Source organism: Lepus europaeus, chromosome 10 (genome assembly GCF_033115175.1).
Source record: "Lepus europaeus isolate LE1 chromosome 10, mLepTim1.pri, whole genome shotgun sequence".
NCBI classification, from domain to species: Eukaryota; Metazoa; Chordata; class Mammalia; order Lagomorpha; family Leporidae; genus Lepus; species Lepus europaeus.
The window spans coordinates 45,903,157-45,925,464 of NC_084836.1; the positions used below are offsets into that span (position 1 = coordinate 45,903,157).

A 22,308-nucleotide genomic window follows, 5' to 3' on the forward strand; every position below is an offset into this window, starting at 1 on the left:
GTGAGTTAATGTGAATATTTTCTGCTTAAACTGAAAGGGGAAATTAGTGGAAAGAATTTTACATGTTGTATGCTATCAGTAAATATTATCCATTATGATAAGTGCTTCAGCTACTGCTGTTGCTATTGTTAATTTATTTCAAAGCAAATTTTATGGCTTTTATTTTCCTGAATGAATTTGCAACATTAAATAATATAAGAAATCATATAAACAATAGGAGAATGCATGTTAGAATTTGAATGCACTTTTTCTTTATAATTTTTTGACAACTGAAATTTACCATCAACATTATTTTTAGAAATGTCTCAGTGATTGAAAATTGTACAAAACTAAAATCATTCCCTTAGGATTAAAGCCTTACCCTTTTCTGTGCTTGTTAGCAACTCAAGTGCTGAGTCCATAGTTAATTACATTATCATTGTGTTTATTATTATATGTAATTTTCTTATAAATGTATAGATATGTTATCCTTTCTTGTATTTTTCCTAGACATCAATGACTTTCCAAAGAATGTTTATGTCTTCACTTTAACTATTTAACATGTCATCTCAAATAAGTGTTTCATTTAATGAATTGTTAATATTTCTGAACCAAGCCTGCAGTCCTCTATATTGCTAAAACCTTATTAATAACTCATAACTCTTGCTCTTTCCAAAATACAATATCAACATCTGTATCTGTTCCCAAAGATACTTTTCATTCCACACACTCCCCCGTGTTTTCCCTACTCAGTGGACTTTTATTCTAGCAAACTAAGTATGTGCAAAAGGGTCTTCCTTCTTTCCCTCCCTTCCTCATCCCCTCTTCCTCCATCTCCTAGAACCAACACCCGTTTCCCCTTACACACACTGCTAGAGAGGTCTATTGTGGGTTGAATTGTGCCCTGCTCTGCAAAAAGGAAGGTATGTTGGCACTTTAATATCCAGTATCCCCGAAATTTGGAGATAGGATATTTATAGAGGCAACAAAGTAAAAATAAAGTCATTAGGGTGGGCTCTAATTTTATGATTGATGCCCTTATAAAACAGTGAAATTTGGACACAGAGACACAGTGAATAGAAATGACATGACCCAAAGACACACAGGCAGAAGATGTCACTAAAAAGCCTATGAGAAGGTCCTGGAACAAAGTCTTTCTTCATAGCCCTCACAACTGACAACACCTTCACTTCTGACATCCAGCCCCCAGAACTGTGAGAACATAAACGTTTGCTGCTTAAGCCGCCCAGCGGGTGACTATGCCAGGCCTAGCAAACAAAAGCAACACCAGACAGAAGCTGGGGAAAGGGAGAGATTGACTTGTCAGAGAATTTCTTTGTATCTTGTCTGTATCTTGTCTCTTTACCTTCTGACAAAGGAACCTGGAGTTTTGCTTTCCAGAGTACAATCTTAATGGAGTAAACTTTCTAAACCCATTTTACTTTATATAACCATGATGTGGTGGCTGGAGACCTACAGTTGACTGACAAGAGCAGCTGAAAGCTGTCTAAAACAGAAGAAACGATTCACTCTCACCTGTAAGTAGATCTTGCTGTCTCCTGTCGGCATCAGCTGCCACTAATTAAAACAAGCAATTGGTTTTAGCTTCTCTCACTTGTTGGGAGGGGTGGGGCATTGGTGAGAGAAAGGGTGTGGAGAGTTGGGTGTAAATAAGGCGGGCAGAAGCTCCTGAGAGGGTGGGGACAGAGCTTCACGGAAGACAAATATATGAACCTGGTTGGTACAACACAGCTTCCCAGACCCACCCACCCTCCCTGGAGCTCTGTGCTTTTGGGGGTGGGGGGTGGGGGTGGCGGCAGGAGGCTGTCGGCGGCTGGTGCTGAAGGGACAGCTCCAGCAGCGGCTGCTTTGACGTGGGGGAGAAACAAAACCTGCGGATGGAAACGGGAGCCGGGCGACTTCACCTTCAAGCCGGTGAGCGCTCCTGACCTCCGACCGGCCTCCGCTCCAGCTGCCGCCAGTCAATCTGCCCGCTCGCGGCAGGGTCGGACAGCGCCGGCTGGACCCGCCCCGAGCTCCATGGTTTGCCCAGCCCTGCGCGATGGTGACTCTGGGCGCGGAGGCTGGCGACGGGCGAGCCCACAGATCGCAGCATGAAGGCGGGCAGCGCGGCCGGCGGCCGGTGGGGGCTGTCTCCCCGACCCCAGCGCCCAGGGAAGACGCACAACCTCCGGAATCCGGGAAACGCCAACAAGTAGTTTCTCGTCGGAGACGTGCGGCTCAGCTGGGCGCCAAGACTCAGTCCAGCTGCCCCGAGCACCTCGTCCACTCGGAAACCAAAGCAGAACCACTTTTCCTTCGGTCTCGTTAAGGTATCTGGGGCTGGGGAAGGATTGGAGAAGGGGGTGGATTCCTGGGAAAGGCTGCTGACCCCGCAGGCAGGCACCCCCCCGCCTTCCCGCAATGGGGACGTGCGGAGGAAGCCCCGGAGACAGGTGGCGGAGCGGCTGGACTCGGGCACGCTGTAAGCCAGACCCCGGGCTGGGGACCCGGGCTGTGCGCCTCGCCCCCTCCTCGACAGCAGCCCCCTAGCCCCCCACTCCCAAGGCATTTGTTTTCCTGGAGTGGGGTGGGGGGATGGGTGGGATGCATCCATCACTTCTGTTCTCAAAGATGGATCCTAGTTAGTCCTTTCCATTCCCAAGTAATAATAACAATAACAACAGTCACGCGGAAAGGAAATGGGATGAGGAGATTAGTCAGAGGTCCCCTTGGTGAAAAGCCACAGCAGGGAAATGTGTTTTGCTGAGACTCTCTGCGTTCTGGGTCTCTGAGGGAGACTAGAGGTGAGCCCAGAAGGGGTTGCGTACAGGGCACTCCCTGGGTGCCCAGGAGTAGCCCGCGGGTCAGGGCACCCGAGGGTGAGGGGGCTCCCAACCTAACGCCGCTAACTTGCTTAGGCGAAAACTCCCAGCCTGTAGGAGACAAGGGGTCTCCGAGAGCGGAAGAGAGGGGTCATCGAGGGAGGAAAGGGGTTGGTCCAGGGGCTTCGTGGGGAGCGCGGAGAGGCGGGGGCGGGGGGTTGGGGAGGGGGCTCAGAGAGGGAGGTTGCAAGCTGGAGGCCGCAGGTTAGACTTGAGAGGGGACGAAGGGAGAGGGCTCAGAGCCTAGGGAGAAAGATGTTATGGACGAGCCAGCAAGACGTGCACGTCTGGCAACCTGGAGAAGGTGTGGTGCCGGGAGCGGGGACAGGGCTGGACGTGGAGGTCCTCCTGGGGACGTCCTCTGGCCCCTGCCTGTCCGCCAAGCCCGGCATCCTGGGGCTCTGGGGGTGTGGGTGTGGGTGGGGTCACGGTGTGTCTCTGACGGCCGAAACCTTTAACTCGCCCTGTGTTCGCCCTCCCCCTCCTCCCACTCCTTTCCAGTCATGTCTGAGCCACAGAGATGGGCAAGATCGAGAACAACGAGAGGGTGATCCTCAATGTCGGGGGCACCCGGCACGAAACCTACCGCAGCACCCTCAAGACCCTGCCCGGGACGCGCCTGGCCCTGCTCGCCGCCTCCGAGCCCCCGGGCGACTGCCTGACCGCAGGGGGCGACAAACTACAGCCCTTGCCCCCTCCGCTCTCGCCGCCGCCGCGACCACCTCCACTGTCCCCCGGCCCCGGCGGCTGCCTGGAGGGCGGCGCGGGCAACTGCAGCTCCCGCGTGGGCAGCGGCGGCGACCACCACCCCGGGGGCGGCCGCGAGTTCTTCTTCGACCGGCACCCGGGCGTCTTCGCCTATGTGCTCAATTACTACCGCACGGGCAAGCTGCACTGCCCCGCCGACGTGTGCGGGCCGCTCTTCGAGGAGGAGCTGGCCTTCTGGGGCATCGATGAGACCGACGTGGAGCCCTGCTGCTGGATGACCTACCGGCAGCACCGCGACGCCGAGGAGGCGCTCGACATCTTCGAGACCCCCGACCTCATCGGAGGAGACCCCGGCGACGACGAGGACCTGGCGGCCAAGAGGCTGGGCATCGAAGACACGGCGGGGCTCGGGGGCGCCGACGGCAAGTCCGGCCGCTGGAGGAGGCTGCAGCCCCGCATGTGGGCCCTCTTCGAGGACCCTTACTCCTCCAGAGCCGCCAGGGTAAGGCCAGAATCTCCCCCTTTCCCGCTGCCCCAACTTCTTCCAGCTCCCTCCCCAACTTTGTTCTTTCCCACCGCGGGCCTGTGGGGTGGGGCTGGGCAGGCAGACTGGGAAGAGAGTCCAGGCTCCCTCCTGGCGAACCTGGGGCCTCATCTGCTGCCAGGGACACCCTGGGAACCTGGCCCCTAGCCTGCCACCCATCCCACCTCCCTCTCCTTTGCAGCTGGGATTTACCTAGGTCAAGTTGTGCGCCTGCCTGGAACCTTTGTCCTAAAGCGGTTATCACACTGGAGGTTTTCTCCTTACTGCTTTGTTCCAGCTTTCCCTTTAGCTCCAGGGGTCCTACATTTTCAGTTTGACCTGACGCTCTTTCTCATCTGACTCGCCCAGGGCAGTGGCTCCAGACAGGGGTCTAATCTGAGGACAGAGGAAGGGAAAATGAAGTATAGGATTGTGGCTGGTGTGGAGGGAGGGTGAGCCAGGACGTCCATTTTGGGCCTCTTTCCAAGCGAGGAGAAAGAACAGCGCCCCGGGATTGCTTGTCTGAGTGGGTTGACCAGAGAGCCCCCTGCACACAAGTTTTGAGCCTGCTGCCTTTCTTCTTGGGTTGTATCTGTGTTCCTTACCGGTCAGATAGGATCACTTTGCTGATGGGAGTTCTCCAAATCTGAGCAATTTATATAGTAGCAAACTAATACAAAGTGTTTATATTATGATCGCCGCATGAATTTTTATTTTTGGTTAAGTGACACCTTCAGTTTAGTTATTGACACAATTAATTCTTCAAAATTCCGTGAAGGGCTTAATAAAAGCCACCACCAGTTTAAAGAGGATAGAAGAAATACAAGTAACCAAAAATTATTCAGTGTATGGATGCTTTTTAATGACATGTGAAAACAGAGTACTGTATTTACTTAAATCTCTGCAACTGCATGGGTCTGGTGTCCTCCAACAGTCAGAAAATAAACCCCTGGGTAGAATGAGAATTCTCCCAGTGTTATTTTAGTCCCGTTCTCATATTGTCCTCCTATGGATTTCAGAAGTCTCTGCATCTGAGATACCATAGAACTGTGGATCTACTAACTTGTCAGATGTGTTTCTGATACCACTCTGGAGGTCTACAGATGGGTTTTGTTTGCAGTGTGAAATGGATACAAGACAGTTTACAGTATTGCTTTCTCTTGGATCTGGCATTTAAATGCATATATACATTTTATCATGTCCACAGTCACACAGTTGAACATTGAATTAATAACTTCAATACTGCAATCTTTATTTTAGAACCATTCTTTAAATTCCACAAGAGTTGGCATTCAGGAAAAAAAAAACCTGCGTATTTATTCATATTAAATCATAGGCTCATGATCATTACATCTATGTGTTTTGGTTTCCAGCTGAGTATCATGATTCTCTTTCCACTTGGTGGCCAAGAAGGTAATCTGAATTTGTTTTGGGGCTCATCGTGAGATTTGTTTTTTTCTCCAGAGCATGTACTATAAAAAATGACAGATTTTTTTTAATCTTCTCTTTTCTTATGATAACATCATACCCTTTCTTGTAAGCTAGATTGCATAGAAAAAAACTTTCAGTAAATGTGTAACTCTTTTCATTACTGTGGAATTTGATTCTACTGATAATTAGTCAAAAGGGTAGATCATTGACTTGAAGTTTGTATAAAATCTCATTTATTATAACAATGCTGAAGGTTTGACCTGTATTGATTTTTAGGTGAGGAAAGGACAGATAGATTAGAGAGTAATACAAGGTCAAAGAGTAAGTAGAAACAGAATCAGCCAAGAATCAGACCTGAAAAATTTGAGTTCATCTACTGAAGATCTTTATTTTGTGGAAGAAAATGACTGCAGACACAAAGTGATGGCCAAGGTCATACATCAAGTTCACAGCAGAGCCAAAATTCTGCTAGAGGTCTCCTGACACTGTCCCCGTGCTCTTTTCACCAAAACCACTGATTGTAACTGACTGGGTTGTGCAATCTCTGCAGACCATGTTGCTCTTGAGATTTAATGCAGCATTAAGACATTCACTAGAATTCTAATTTCGAAAGGTCATTTGTGACCTTTTAAAACTGTGCATTCTAAGAGTTTGGCTCATAGAAGTTTTACTCTGCACCACTCAACAATAGAATAAAAATAAGGGACTTGAATTAACTTCTTAAAAGGAACTCTGTTTTCACGCTCCCTTTTTATGGACCAGACCAGTCAGTGCCTAATGTTTTGCTTTCTTTTGTGGACCTTGTTTTCAAGGAAATCCCTTTACAAAGTACTAGGGATTGCCTGAGGAAGAGTAATTGAAAGTCATCATTCTATTTAAAAGTGACTAAATATTTTATATGAACACTTTTAGTTCTGATGATGGCCTGACTTAATGTTATCTATTTTGATAAATGGAATTATATTGGAAGGCCACAGGATGAAACTATATTTTGCTTGGACATGATTCTAGGAAATATAAATCAGTTATCAAGTTGTTTTCTTCAGCTGTGGTTTTATTGTCCCAAGTATCATTCTTAATAGAAATTTACACTTTTCAGAACACTCTCTTATATTAGTTCGTCTTTTATTGAAATATTTGAGATGAACAATTTCAACTGTCTGAATTTCTTTTTCAATTTGTTTTACTTGTTTTATCATTTGCTTTATTCTTTGACATCTAGGAGATGGGTTTAATTAAATAATAGAAATGTTTTATTTCACATTTTATGATTTAAACTGTTGACCAAAACAGCAGTCATAAGAACTGAATAATTAATTGAATTTTGTAACACTGTAATTTTTGCATTTTGTTGTTTGACATGTCCTTCTCCTCCATGACCTTTAATGTATGATGTAAGTACATATTTGAGAGATCTGAATTGTTCCAGCTAACAAATTAGATAAGTTTATGTTTTATACTTATCAATTTTTATCCTTAAAATAATATTTAAATAAATTTGTAAAACTTAAAATATAAGTTGTCATGGAAACTTGTGGAGAAAATGAGATCAGGAAAGGAAGAAGAGATAACTCTGCTGATGTGAGTGATATTTACAAACCCTAAAAAGGAAGGGTGCATAGATGTGTTGGCCTAAATTTTATGTATTGTATATATCGTAAGCAAAAGGACAGACACAGTATAAATTCCTTCATAGAATTTCTAGAATTTTTATACATTAAAAAATAGTATAAGAACAAAATACTAGAATCAAGTAATATTTCACAGAATTTGCTCCCAATATTAAGAGTTGAGAGTAATGACACATTTCTCTTTCTCACTTTTAATTTATTTTTGTGGGATGGTGAGAAGAGTTTGAATTGTTTTATTTTAGCATGTGGTTTTTCCATATGATTTGAGCATATCTTTGATTATTTGCTAGAAGTTTGGCTTTTTACTTTCCTTCTCTTTAGAAGGATTTTATTTTGTTTATCTCTGCCTCTCAAATAAGTAAATTAAATAGACACTTATACACACACACGCACACAGACACACAAACATACACAGGGGTGGGGGGAGGCAGAAAGAGAGAGGGGGAGGAGGGAGAGAGAGAGAGAGCGCGCGCGCAAGAGCATGAGCAAGAGAATATGAGCTTCGATCCCCTTGCTTACTTCCCCAGTTGCTGAACAGCTGGGATTGGGCCAAGCTGAAGCCTGGATCTGGAAACTGAAAATTGAGTCATAGTCTTTCATGTGGGTGACAGGGATCCAGCTACTTGAGCCATCACCATTGCCTCCCAGGATCTTCATTAGTAGGAAGCTGGATTTAGGAGCTGAAGCTGGATATTGAAAACCAGTGCTCCAGTATGAGACACAGGCATCTTAACCCCTAGGCTGAACGCCCACCCCTGTATTTTGCTTTCAGGTAACATTTTTAAAAATAAAATAAAAAAGCAAAATAACTTCCAGGGAACCACATTCAAGAAGTTGGCTTTTTGGTGCGGTATGGATCATTTCTAAGATGGTCTCCTGATCTGTAATTTACCATTATTGAGCATCATAGAATCATCCTGAACCATACATGAATTGAGATAGTGAATCTGTCTGTTTTAATACCTCATTTTAATTTTATTTTATCTGGTACAAAGCAATTATGCATAATTATGGGGTACCATGTGATGTTTTGAAATAATGTATACAATGTTTAAGGATCAAATCATGTTAAACATATCAAACATTGCAAACATTCGCTATTCACAATAACCAATCAGTGGAAAAACCTAATTATCAATCAGCTGATAAATAAATGAAAAAACTTTGGCACTCATACACAATGGAATTCCATTCAGCCACAAAAAAGATAATATCTACTAATTTGTAACAATGTGGATAGACCTGGAAGTCATTATGTGTAGTGGAAAGATCTAGCACAGGAGGATAAGTTACTGTGTGATTTCACTGCTGTGGAATCTAGAAAAAGTTTGTAGCATAAAAATTAAGGGCGAAATGGTAGTTCCCAAAGAATGGGGACAATAGGAGAAGGGAGGGATGAGAGAAGGCTGATAAACAAGTTCTAAGATATGATTAGATAGGGTCTGGCCCTGTGGTGCCAGCATCCCATATGGGCACCGGTTCTAATCTGACTGTTCCTCTTCCATCCAGCTCTCTGCCCCCCCTCCTGGGGGGGGCAGTGGAGGATGGCCCAAGTGCTTGGGTCCCTGTACCCGCATGGGAAACCAGGAAGAAGCTCCTGGCTTCAGATCGGCACGGTGCCGGGCGTGGTGGCCATTTGGGGAGTGAACCAACGGAAGGAAGACCTCACTCTCTTTCTCTCTCTCTCTCACTCACTGTCTAACTCTATCTGTCAAAAAAAAAATATATATATATATATATGATTAGATAGCAGAAAGATCTTTTGGTGTTCTACTACACAGTAGGATGACTGTGGGCAGTGATAACGTACTGCCTATTTTATTTAAAAACTAGAAGAAAGATTTTGATGTTTTATCTTTATTTTTAATCTTGAAATATTCACTATGAATATTTTAGATCATTGGATGCAATATTACTGATACACACTCTTCAAAACTGTCAAAATTTAAATTTCATTATGTATAATTCCTTTCAAATTTGCAAACATTTAACTTTACTTTTTATTGGCCACTTTTTCTCCATATTAACACCACAAAATAAAGCAGGAAATAACTATTTCCTGACGTTAAAATATAATATTTAATGTAAATATAACAAGGCAGGCACAATTTGAGCCTTATATTAAGATTAAAGGAAAAAAATGTACCAATTCTTATTTTATAAGCATTACTTCAATTAGAAGAATTAATGGACAAATATACTTTGTTTATAAAGAATTATGGCCAATCATGAAAAATATTATAAAACTTACTTGCTAAATGAATACTGATTATGATATCACACTACATTAGAAACTGTGTAAGGTACTGGGAATGTATGGAGAAGATAATATCTTTCTTCAAATAAGCTCTCTATAATAAAACATTCCTAAAGGCAGTATCTAGCAAAATAAAAAAAAAATACAAGATAACTAAATAAAATTCCAGCTTTCCTCAAAAAAATCTTACAGGGAGTTGGGGGTGGGTAGCAAATGTGAGGTGTAGCGGTTAAGATGCCACTTGAGATCGGATCACATCACAGTATTTAGTTGGGGTCCTGGCTCCACCCATGATTCTAGCTTCCTGCTAATGTGCAACCTCGGAGGCAGGAGGTGATGGCTCACTTGTCTGGGTCTTGGCCACCCATGAAGGAGACCTGGATTGATTTCTCAGCTCCTATCTTTGACCTAGCTCAGCCCTGGGCTATTGTGGGAAGTGGGGACTGGATTAACCCCCCTCTTTCCTTCTCCCATTACCTTTCTCTTTCCCCTTCCCACTCTCCCTCCCAGCTGCCTTGCCCTCTCCTTCCCATCTCAAATAATAAATAAATAAATAAATAAATAAAAATTTAAAATCTCTTGAGGCAATATTTATCTGACACATGCAGTTAAATATTTGTTTTAGAAATGATAATGTTATTGGTCTTGTATTACAAAAATGTTAGGCTCTTTTAACTTTCTGTTTTCAAAGTAATTTAGAGACATGTCCTTACAATATGACAAAGGCCTTACTTTTATCAAACAGTGACAATTGGGATATGGCCGTGTTTCTTCAATCCCTTTATGTTAATTACAAGTCATGGCCTACCATGTTAAAATGCAAATTAAAGTTTCATACCCCTGCAAAAAGTGTGATGTAGTAGTTTGATGTGTTTACATTTGCCATGTAAACATTAAGTGTCCTTTGACCTTTTCCAGGCTACTAACTGTATAGTTCACATGTAAATTTCATTTTTTTTTTATCTATATGCTTAGCATTGGATAGGGTTATGGAGTACTTTATTTAATATATCACTAACAATTAAGTAACCTTATCAATTATATTTTTATTTCTATACATGGGTATTTCAAAATGTTCACAGAAAAACGGAATTATAATACATGTATTTTGGTGCAAAAACTTTAGAAATTTAAAAATTGTTTTTTCATAATGTGCATTCCCATGAACTTTTCAAAGATCCCTTAGATGCATGCATTTCAAGATTCTTTGCATCCAAATAAACTTATTTTTAATTCTATTTTTCTACAAGCATTATGAAATTCCTTTGTGTTTGATCACACACTAGACAATCCGATCTGTTTCTGAGCACTAGGCATATCAAAGTTGGGCAGAATAAGTCTGAATTTCTTCTGTGGTATTTTACATTTGTAGACTTGAGTTGGCAAAATTAAATGAGAGTCAAGGAAATTTTTCTTCTCTATCAGCCAACTTATTTTCTGAAGACAAGAAAACGTAAGTTTATATAAAGATGCAGATTAACCTTTGCTATTTGGAAAATGCATATCATTACTATTTACTTTTACTACTATAAATAAAGTAAATGTGATTTTCAAGTCATATTTTTGAGCTTCTGAGTCATAATTCTTTTTATTATGGCAACCTTTAAAAATATGCTTCAGTGAATAGTAAAAGGCACTAAAAATAAACACTGCTATCCAGAAGGAAATATATATTGGTAAAATAGTCTAAACAATAACCATCAACACAGTACACAAACATTCTTCAATTATGTTTCAAGTACGATGGGCTTTTCTTTCAGAGAGCCAATTAAGATATTCTTGTATAGGATAGTATAGATTGAAGGATGGCAATTAATTTTAATTTTGTGTAGTCAGTATTTTTACAGAAAGTGAATAGAAAGTGGGTGTTTGGAGAAGAAAGCAAAAGTAGAGAATATATGGAGACAGAAAAAAAAAAAAATCTCCAGGGTTGGGACCTGTAAGGCCCATGTTCTAACCCTAATTTTCACACTAGCTCAATGACCTTGGAGAATTCATTCATTCTTCTGGAGTCCTGATTTCCTTTGCTTTATTCTGAAAAGAAAAAAAAAATAGTAATGGGAATGACACAGTTGGCCAGATAGCATCCAAACTTCTTTCCAGTTCCTGGAAGAAATTCTGGAGGAGGGAGTGACAACAAATGTGTACCACTTTTGATTGTACTCTAAATACCATCATACTAATGATGTAAATCAGAATATCTTTTTTTTTTTTTTTTTGCATTTGTAACTTTCTGCCCTTTTTTTCTTACAGCTGTTGGGTAGCTGCTGCTCTGGTTGCCATAGAAACAGGTTAGATCCTAGCTTCCTGTTTCCATTGAAAACAGCTTTCTCTTAACCACATATTGATCTCAGGAAATCATTTTGCTGTGGCTCTATCATGAAACCCATAAAGATGATCAACTCTGTCATTTCCTAGGTCTAATATTCAGTGCAGGTATATATCCATCCACCCACAAGTGTAACTGATTAAATAATCTGTTTTATTTCCACTTGGCAAAGTGTCTTGTCAAAGCCACCTCATTTTTCCCCTTCCCATGTTATATACAGAAGGGAAAATTCATTCATTTGTAGATTTACAGATTTGCCTAGCACATTTAAGTGTTTACAAAATAGAGCCAAATTATTCAGTTTTAATCTCTTTCATAATCTTCTATCAGAGAAAACAAAGAATAATATGCCATCTACCATACTTTAGAAGCTTATATTTGAATGTGCTTGATTAATGAAGATTATTTTAGTCTGAGTGTGATGTATATTCATTCTATAGTGCTTCATATTTCTTTTTGAGAAAACAGGTTTTCTATTTTGGGGTCTGTGTATCTACATAAAAAGCATATATATTCACTGTTATATACTCATACGCAAGGCATGTTTATAAAATTTGTATATGGATAAGAGAGGGAAGAGACTTGTAGAAATGTACTTTAAAGTTTAGAGTGAGAACATTGTGTGTGTGTGTGTGTGCATGTATATGAGACTGGGAATAGGGAGCTAGTGATTATAAGGAATAGAACTGAAAGGACACCAGCAGTCATTTGGCACAACTGTCTCAATTTGCAGAGAAGGAAACAGACATATTCCGGTCATGAGTAGTTAGTGACAATGGCAGGGAAGAGCCAGAGTTTAGATCCTTTGACTTCTGCTATGGTAGATTCTTCCCATTCAATCTCAGTCACTCAGTTTGACATTAAATGCACAAGTTATAGCTGTTGGGAAGCAGCATGAATGTTATTTGTCGTTAGAGTAGGCTCTGACCTTTTCCATCCCCTATTGTTAAAAAAAAAAATTAGGAAACTGTCACTATTTTAGGTATTCACTTATTTCCAGACCTTCTCCAAATGGAGTCACCCATTGCTTACTTCTCCATCGATACTACATCTTATTGACTCACTAAAACCCATAAAGCCTCCATACTAACCTGCAATGCATTTATTGCTTTCTTTCCCTTCAGTTAATAATCCCTAAAAGAAGATCTACAGAAGCCTCTTAGCTCTCAAACTCATGTACAATAAGCTTCAAGAGATATTTAGATAATAAACAAATTGTATCTTATTTTCCTCTTGATCCTTTTGTGTACATACTTACATAATACACTTTCCCACTCTTGTTTGATTTATTGCTTGGGGTTTTTAAAAATGCAATCCTGTTTCAACCTATTGTCAATGGATAATGTGTTTTATAGAACATTGTTGGCCGCGCCGTGGCTCAACAGGCTAATCCTCCGCCTAGCGGTGCCGGCACACTGGGTTCTAGTCCCAGTCAGGGCGCTGGATTCTGTCCTGGTTGCCCCTCTTCCAGGCCAGCTCTCTGCTATGGCCCAGGAACGCAGTGGAGGATGGCCCAAGTGCTTGGGCCCTGCACCCCATGGGAGACAGGAGAAGCACCTGGCTCCTGCCTTTGGACCAAGCGCGGTGCGCCGGCCGCAGCGCGCCGGCCGCGGCGGCCATTGGAGGGTGAACCGACGGCAAAAGGAAGACCTTTCTCTGTCTCTTCTGTCTCTCTCTCTCTCTCTCTCACTGTCCATTCCGCCTGTCCAAAAAAAAAAAAAAAAAAAAACAAAAAAACCATTGTCTTCTCAAATGTAATTAACTGGGTCATGATGGGTTTATGCAGGGATAACTGGTGAATTAGAGAGGGAAATGTGTTTGGAGCATTTGGATGTGCAAATGAAGTTGGATATTGTTTTGAGGTCAGTAAGTACAATGGAGAAAAACTTTTCCAGACCCCTTTTAAAATGGACAGTTAGCTTTAGGCAGTAGGATGAGAATATAAGGCAAAGTCATAATTTTGGAAGTATCCAAGAGAATGCATTTTATGGAAATCAGAGAAAAATTTAAGTCAAAACTTAGTAATAAGATTGGGAAAATACTTTGTGCTTGCAACAGTCACTTAATTAGTCTTCTTTCCTAAACGTCGACAATGATAAGGCCATCTTTGTAATCTGACATTTCTTCAGAGATCCTTATGTCCCAAAAATCCTGTGCAGAGACACTACAGTAGTGTCTTCTCCATCTTTGCTTGAAGACCCTGGCTAGTGTAGTATCAGATCCTAGAGCTTTGCCATTCTTCATGTAGCTGCCTGTTTTGTTGACATGGGGAGCAAAGGCTAAGACAGTTTTTCTTTGCACGTGTTCTGTGATTTAATCTCAGATATGAAAGCTGCTTTTCTGTCTTCATGGATAGAGACCTAGAGATGAAAATCTCAAACTTTTGTTCACAGATACTAACTTAATTTATATCAATATTTTGTTGTTTTTCAGTAAGTGACAAAATAGATTGTTTTTATTAAAGCAAAGTTTTCTTAGAGGTGAAAATTTGGCACCATCGTTAACTCCAGTTGAGATGCCTGCATGTCATACTGGAATGCTTGTGTTCAAGTCCTAACTCGAATTCCCATCACAGATCCAGCCACCTGCTAATGCACACACTAGGAGACAGCATATGTTGACTAAAATAGCTGTGTCTCTGCCAACTCAGATTGCATTCTAGGATGCTGGTTTAAGCCTAGCCCAGCTCTGGTTGTAGGCATTTGGAGAGTGAGCCAGCAAATGGACTCCCTCTCTCTTGCTCTTGCTCTCTCTCTCGCTCTCTGTGTATCTCTATATTTCAAATAAATTTTACAAAATTTAAATGATTTTAAATAACATTCATAACATATTCAAATAATATTAGTTGACTCTCAAATTAAGACTTTATGTTAATGATTTAATTTAAGCAAAGAGACTATTTGGACCAATGTAGATTTATTTTTGTCAGACCGGGGTCAATGAAAAGGTCAGATGTTATTCACAACTTAAATAAAATTTATGTCCAAGTTTGAGAATTTATGTAATGTAAAATCACATACAGGGCTGCTTATTTTAGTACCTTTCAGTTTATTGATTTGGGTTAAAATTCAATTTGTTAAAAGTGAATTTTGTATAATAATTGTATTGGAAGTGATGGCATGGTAATGATAGCAAGAATAAGCTTTCTTACCAATGTTGACACATCAATTTTGTTAAAATTTGGTAAAATTTGCCTTTAGAAAAATATATCAATACAGTTACTACAGTTTATCTTAGTGTTAAGTTGTCTTACTCCTCTATTTTAGGCTTCTTGTAGTGAGCAATGAGAGGACAACTATAAAAGTCATTAGAATATTCTTAATGCAACCAGTCTTTCAGGTAGATTGTGTAAGAAATGGACAGACTAGAACCATAACTGGCTCTTACCTGTTCAGATAGAATCTAAAATACTAGTAGCTTTTGTCTTTTTAAAAGCTGCTGCAACTTCATTATCAATCCTGAGTAACCCTGTCACGGTCATATAAAATGATTAGTGGATGCATCAAGGTCTCAAAGCTATCATATTTGTGTCATGATGGATAAACATTTGTGAGCTGTTGCTACATTCCCAGGCTCTTAATAATGTCGGCTGTGTCTTAATGCTTATAGTGCAATACTAGAGATATAGAATTCAAGCTAATAAAATCATACATATTTTAATGTATTCAGGATTTAAAGGCATTCAAAATGATAAGCTCTGATACAATGGCAGGATTGTTTTAAATAATTTACTCAGTTTCTTTTGTGAGTCTGTTGTTTCATTGTTAGTTATAATATGTGCACACTATTAGTTCCCTATTATTTTTTAAATTTAATGATTGTTTTGGAAATATGTAACTTTTTCAAATTGTATATGATATGTTTAATTCATCTCTGATTCAAATACCTTAGGTGTTTCTTGGTACCGTTTGTTTCCTGAAAGTGCAGTTGTTAGAGTGCTTGAAAATGTGCATTAATATTAAGTTCTTTTTTTTAAAGGTTTTATTTTATTTATTTGAGAGCTAGAGTTATAGACAATGAGAGGCAGAGACAGAGAGAAAGGTCTCCCTTCTGTTGGTTCATTTCCCAAATGGCCACTATGGCCAGAGCTGTGCCGATCCAAAGCCAGGAGCCAGGTGCTTCCTCCTGGTCTCCCATGCAGGTGCAGGGGCCCAAGAACTTGGGTCATCTTCCATTGCTTTCTCAGGCCATAGCAAAGAGCTGCATTGGAAGAGGAGCAGCCGGGACTAGAACTGGCGCCCATATGGGATGCTGGTGCAGCAGGCAGAGGATTAACCTACTGGTTAATCCTGCTGGCCCCAATGTTAAGTTCTTTATCAATCATCTTTTGTGTTTTATCTATCTTGGTTTGCATTAATTGCCTAATGAAATAGCATGTTGCTGTCAGGAATTTGTACATTTGTCCCTTAAACTAAACAACCATCAACATTTTTAATGTTTTTGAATCTTTCAGCTGACAATTACTAAACTCACTTCAACTATTAGGACTAGATTCTGTGTTAAGAATACCAAGTGCATTCAAATTTAGCATTTGCCTTCAGGACACTCCTGTTCCGTAGGCAAGGAAGAACTATAAATCCGTAGTTACAATAGAAGACATCAAATGCTGTACTACATATTGGTATAGTGGGGACACAGACTGGGGAGGGGTCAGCTCTCCTACGGAGAGGAGAAAGCATTTAGTTAATCCCAGAATATTAGTAGGAATTTACCAGCAATCAAGGGAAGGTTGACAGAGTTAACATGGAATCTTAGCAGAGAATATCATGTCGTGTTCCATTGGGAAACAGACCAGAAGTCAGGGAACATAGCAAAAGAAGGTTGGAAGTTTGAGGGGTGGAAATGGAAGTAAGGAGTTGCTGTGCTTATACATGGAATTTCCTGCTGAGATGTCAGGCCCTCATCTAGGACAGGACTGGACACTATTTAGTTTATTCAAAATAAATAGTACCTGAACTCCTATGGTCCTCAGAGTCACCTAGGATGATGAGTAAAACTGTACTTACCACGCCTCACCTCAGATAGACCAATGCAGATAGATTTGAGTAGGATTCAGGTTAGGAGTATGGGTTTTGTGTTGTCGTTGGCTGCTTGCCCAGTATGTGCCACCACTGTGACACAACTGCTGCAAGAGCAAATGCAATTTAACAATGAATTGGGAGAACAATTGTACTTGGATGGTTACTTCCCAAAGTGTTTTTTATAGTTGTGATTCTGCAACATAACAGGTGTCCCTTAAAAGGGTTGCATCACGGATTGGCATTTGGCAAAGTGGTTGATACCACTTGGGATGCCCTCATCCCACATTGGAGAGCCTGTGTTTGAGTCTCAGGACCACTCAGCATTCTTGCTTCCGGCTCACGCACACTAATGGAGACAGCAGGTGATGGTTCAAGTAGTTGGATCCACACCGCCCGTGTTTCTTTCTCTTTCAAATAAATAAAATATATATAAAATAAAAAATATATAATATATATCAAAAGAAAATAAAATTATATAGGTGTTTTTAAATTGCATTTTTTCTTAGGATCAAAGAGTTCAAAGTCTGACAGACTATATGACATCTTTTAAATGTTTATTTTATTTATTTTCTTCTACTTGAAAAGCAGAGAGAGAGGAGATTTATCATCTTCTGGTTCATTCTCCAAATGCTGACAATAGCCACGTCTGGGCCAGGCTGAAGCAGGAGCCCAGAACTCAACGTGTGTCTTCCATATGGTTGGCAAGCATTCAAGCATTTGGCCTCTCACTTGGACTAGAGAGGAAACAATACTATCTTACTCAGTGGATTGTGACAGAGATGGATTGAGTATTCATAAGAATCCAGGCCTTAGTTCTATAAATGTCATTTGAACCATGGTATCATCCTTAGTATTTCTTACAATAAGCATTAGTCAATTTGGGGGTTGTGTGCTTGTAATAGTTCACCTTAAAGAGACTTTCTGGCTTTTAGAATGTTCATGAAGAAATAATTTCTCTGAAAAAAAATTTTTTTTTTGACAGGTGGAGTGGATAGTGAGAGAGAGAGACAGAGAGAAGGGTCTTCCTTTGCTGTTGGTTCACCCTCCAATGGCCGCTGCGGCCAGCGCATCTCGCTGATCCGAAGCCAGGAGCCAGGTGCTTCTCCTGGTCTCCCATGCAGGTGCAGGGCCCAAGCACGTGGGCCATCCTCCACTGCACTCTCGGGCCATAGCAGAGAGCTGGCCTGGAAGAGGGGCAACCGGGACAGAATCCGGCGCCCCAACCGGGACTAGAACCCGGTGTGTCGGCGCCGCAAGGCGGAGGATTAGCCTGTTAAGCCACTGCGCCGGCCCAATTTCTCTGAAAATTTTCATGTAGATACTAAATGACGATCTATCTGGAAAGTTGTAGAAATCATCATTTATTTAGGTTTAGTTGTCATTAATTAGAACAAGCTAATATGTTTGTATTATATATCAGGAATTTTGTGAGTGGCCAGATGAGCGTGTGTTTCCTGCCCATAGCATGCTTGTAGTCCACTGCAAGAGAGCAACAAAACAGTGACAACAGTGATGATAGTGCGATGTTATAATACCTTTTTTTAAGATTTATTTATTCATTTTAAAGGCATAGTTACAGAAGGCAGAGGCAGAGAGAGAGAGAGAGAGAGAGAGAGAGAGAGAGAGAGAGAGACTTCCATCCGATGGTTCTCTCCCCAGATGGCAGCAATGGCCAGAGCTGTGCCTATCCAAAGCCAGGAGCCAGGAGCTTCTTCCAAGTCTCCCAATTGGGTGCAGGGGCCCGAGGACTTGGGCCATCTTCTATTGCTTTCGCAGGCTGTAGCAGAGAGCTGGATCAGAAGTGGAGCAGCCAGGACTCAAAAAGGTGCCCATATGGGATGCCAGCATTGCACGTGGCAGCTTTACCTGCTACGCCACAGTGCTGGCCTCACATAATATCAGTAGTAGATGTCAACTCAGGTTGTTTTGTAGGTTAATGTAGTCTTGCTACAGTTGAAAAAAGTCTTCCAGGGGAAAAAACTATCCTGGTTGGTAGTAGAGGAAGAAGAGAGAGTCAGAATTTTTAGAGAGTGGAAGGAGCCCAACCAGAGTTTCACAAGGGAAGGAAGGGAGGGACTGTTTGAAGTACTATGAGTAACTAAATATAGCTGGAGCCAGGGGAGGAGGACTATGTGGCAGAAGACAGAAGCTGATGTTGATCAGCTGTTGGTAATGGGGTGATTTTAAGCAAAGCAGTGACATGCAGGTTTGTAACTGGGAATATAATTCTGAAACCTGTGTAGTTGAACAGAGTATTGGGCTGTAGAAACTGAGTGTAAGTTTTCTAATAGGGCAACAGGTTAGTATATTGTTAAAATAATACAGGTACAACATTGAATACTGAACCTGAAATAAAACAGTGCCAAAAGAGATGAAGTAAAATGGACAAAGTTGAAAAGTCTTGACTGATTAGGTGCAGTAACTGAGACAAAAAGTTAAGAATGTCCTCTTAGTTTTTGTAATAAGATAACTTTTATGACTTTTTTCCAATTCAAGATTTAGTGGTTATGCTTTAGAACTGGTTCATGAGTATTTAGTCTTTGTTGAGATTTAGCAGTATAATGTTTATTTGGTTTTGTATTTTCCCCTTTTATGTTTTGAAATCAATTGATGAATTATAGAAGTCTATATCAAAGATTTTATGGTTGTAAAATTAGAGGCTAAATATATCTCTTTAAATATTTTTGCTAAGATTGTTCACCACCGTAATAAGTTACTGAAAGATAAACAGTCCTGTTTACAAGAAACAGAGTCTTTGTGTTGTTACTATTTTGGCTCAAAGCCCATGAAAACAATATTAATTTTTGACATAACTTCTTTGAATAGAATTGATTATTCAATATAGTTGTCCATGTGGATTTCAAAGGTAGAAACTTGCATTGAATCAGAGATTAATTACAGGAAGGTGACTATAGAATTCTGTAGTTCAAAATACTCCTTGAAAAATTACTTTAAATAAAACTTCCTTTAGAAAATTTCAGGAAAGACCAAAATGTTGAGGAAGAAAGAAATATACATGGAAACAAGTACAAAAGAATTAGCCTGGGAAGAAAATAATGACTTCAGACATAAGATAGAGTAATTTATTCTAGAACACATAAGTGCCACATCATTTTTTTGCTTTAAAAAAGCCCTGTCTTTCCTTTGACCCTATACTGAGATTTTCATTCCAAAAGATGGGTTTTCAGAATCGTTATCACTTATGCATCATTTTTACAATGCCACCACCAAAAATGTGGCATTTCAAATCCCATTTTTTGGCTATGTTCAAATCCCATTTTTTGCCTTCTCTGAATGTTAGAAATATGATCACAATGCTTATTTGCATATATTGCTCTCACAGCCTGGAATGAAATCTCCTCTTGGTTGAATCACCTTTCAATATCATGCATATTATCAAGTCTTGCTTGACACCACCTAAACTCTCTCCAAAGCAGTTTCTTTCTCCAAGTTTCTATATTACTTGTGTAGACAGCATATTATAGCATTTAATGACTATTAATTTCCCAGGGTTGTTGTAAGAAATCACTGAAAACAAATTACCACAAATGGGTGATTTAAAACAACTGAACGCTACCCTTGTATGATTTTGTAGGCTGGAAATTTGAATTCAGATACTGGTGATATCGTTTCTTCCAGATTCTGGAGAGGAATCTGTTCCTTGGCTGTCTGCTAGTTACTATGGTTTCTAGCAATCCTCACTCTTCCTTGATTGTAGACACATCGCTGCAATTTCTGTCTTCACATGACACACCTCACCTCTCCCTCCTTGTGGGTCTCTGCTTTCTCTTCTTATAAAGATAATACTCCTAACCTACTCTCATATGGCTGCAACTTAACTTAATTATAACTTCAAAGATCCTATTTTCAAATAAAATCATATTCTGAGGTTTGGGGTAAGTGTGAATTCTGGGAGATATTATAATTCCTGAACTATTGCGTTTCTTCTTCCCTTCTCTGAACCCACCTTATCTTACTCCTTCTGATCTACTCTGGTCCCCAAATAAATAAACCTAGTGTGAAAATTTGAAGCCAATGTAGAGTGTGTGATTTTATCACTGCTATAAGAAGCTTGTTAGATTGACATTAAAAACTTCTTGAAAATGATCACTTGGACAACAGTGACAGTTTAATTATTATCTGCCTTCTGAAAATACATTTGTAAGAACCATGAACTTTGATGGTTTAACAGATGTTTGTGAATCTCCATAGAAAGCATGCCATTAGGTTGAAACAGTGTTTACATATTAGTGTGATTTCATTTTTTGCAGAAACAATGCCAGGTCCCCATTAAGCAAAGAAGCATGTGCCGAGCAGTAATAGATGGCTCTGGCTACGCTGCTCATTACATGGAAACCAGCCCTCCATGAAGGATGCACTGTCCTGAGAAAAGAGGCTGAAGAGTAGACACTGCAGCAGAAAGGAAATTAGACAAGGAGAACAGATTTAAAAAATCCTATTCATCATACTCTTGTTACTTTGCTTTATTTAATAAATTAGATACATCCAAAGGGGAATTTTCCCCATGCTATCTACAATATACTTTATCAAACCAAAGCAGTAAAGAATACTATTACATCTAATACCTCATTATGTCTAGATAGCCCAGCCGAACTGTGGCAAATGGCAGAACTGAGAAGGGAATTTAACTAGGTATGTATGCATTACAGTGAGGACAATAAAAAGTCTCAATTTATAAAAAAAATACTATGCTGTATGTAGACAGTAATTCACTTTATAATTTATAATAATTATAACTAATCTGTGTCTTTTTATTTTTGTTCCATGTATATAATTTGTAATTATTTTGTGTTTCAGATTTTCAGATGTATTTGTGCCTATTTGATTAATTACTACTATTGCTTTTCTGCTATTAAATTTTATTATTTTTGAGTCAATTTGTAGGCACATTTTGGTGATGTGCTGTGTATTTTTTTAACCTCTTTTTTAGAAGTGGCTTGAACATGATATATTTTTGTGGGGCTTCCTATCTCTCTTGGGAATCTTTCTGTTTCATTCACATATGAAAGTAATCTTGGCTTAGTATGTAATTTTGGATACACACAATTGATTCCTGAAGCCTGCTATTTCTTTCTGATATTTGGAAATAATAGAGTACCAGAAAAAAAGAGGATAAGAAATTCCTCCATGTTGTGAGCACAGGCTGAAGCCCTAAACAAATCTTGGTATCTGGAAAGCCCCAAGAAGGGCATGACATTACTGCTAAGACATAAAGATAATCCAGCTAAAGGAGTATTTAAGAAATGGGAATGCATAGGATAGAGGGCCTAGAGTGAAGAGACTACTGAAGTGAGATGGAAGAGCTCACAGAAGATAATTGTGACCTGGGGAGGGACATGGGGAGAGCTTTATGGGAAGAGGGCCTAGAAAAAGGAGTTGGCGAGAGCTTCATGAAATTTCCACTCTAAGTTCACCCTGTTTCCTATTTTGTATCTTTTATGACTTTTATCTTCTTTCTTCTTAGTTTCCATTCTTGCAAAAATTTCCAAGTAGTCATCTACATTTCACATTGTATATTTGCCT

General features: G+C 40.3%; 1 protein-coding gene across 2 annotated transcripts in view; it reads left to right on the top strand.

Moving 5' to 3' along the window:
* The first annotated feature begins 2,167 nt into the window (after window positions 1-2,167).
* Window positions 2,168-22,308, top strand: part of KCNC2 (potassium voltage-gated channel subfamily C member 2) — a 192,908-nt gene continuing 172,767 nt past the window's right edge. For both annotated transcript variants that reach the window (XM_062202065.1, XM_062202064.1), the window contains exons 1-2: window positions 2,168-2,312; window positions 3,366-4,074. In XM_062202065.1, coding sequence (XP_062058049.1) covers window positions 3,385-4,074 — 690 coding nt within the window. In that variant the 5' untranslated portion in view covers window positions 2,168-2,312; window positions 3,366-3,384. The remainder of the gene's footprint in view (window positions 2,313-3,365; window positions 4,075-22,308) is intronic.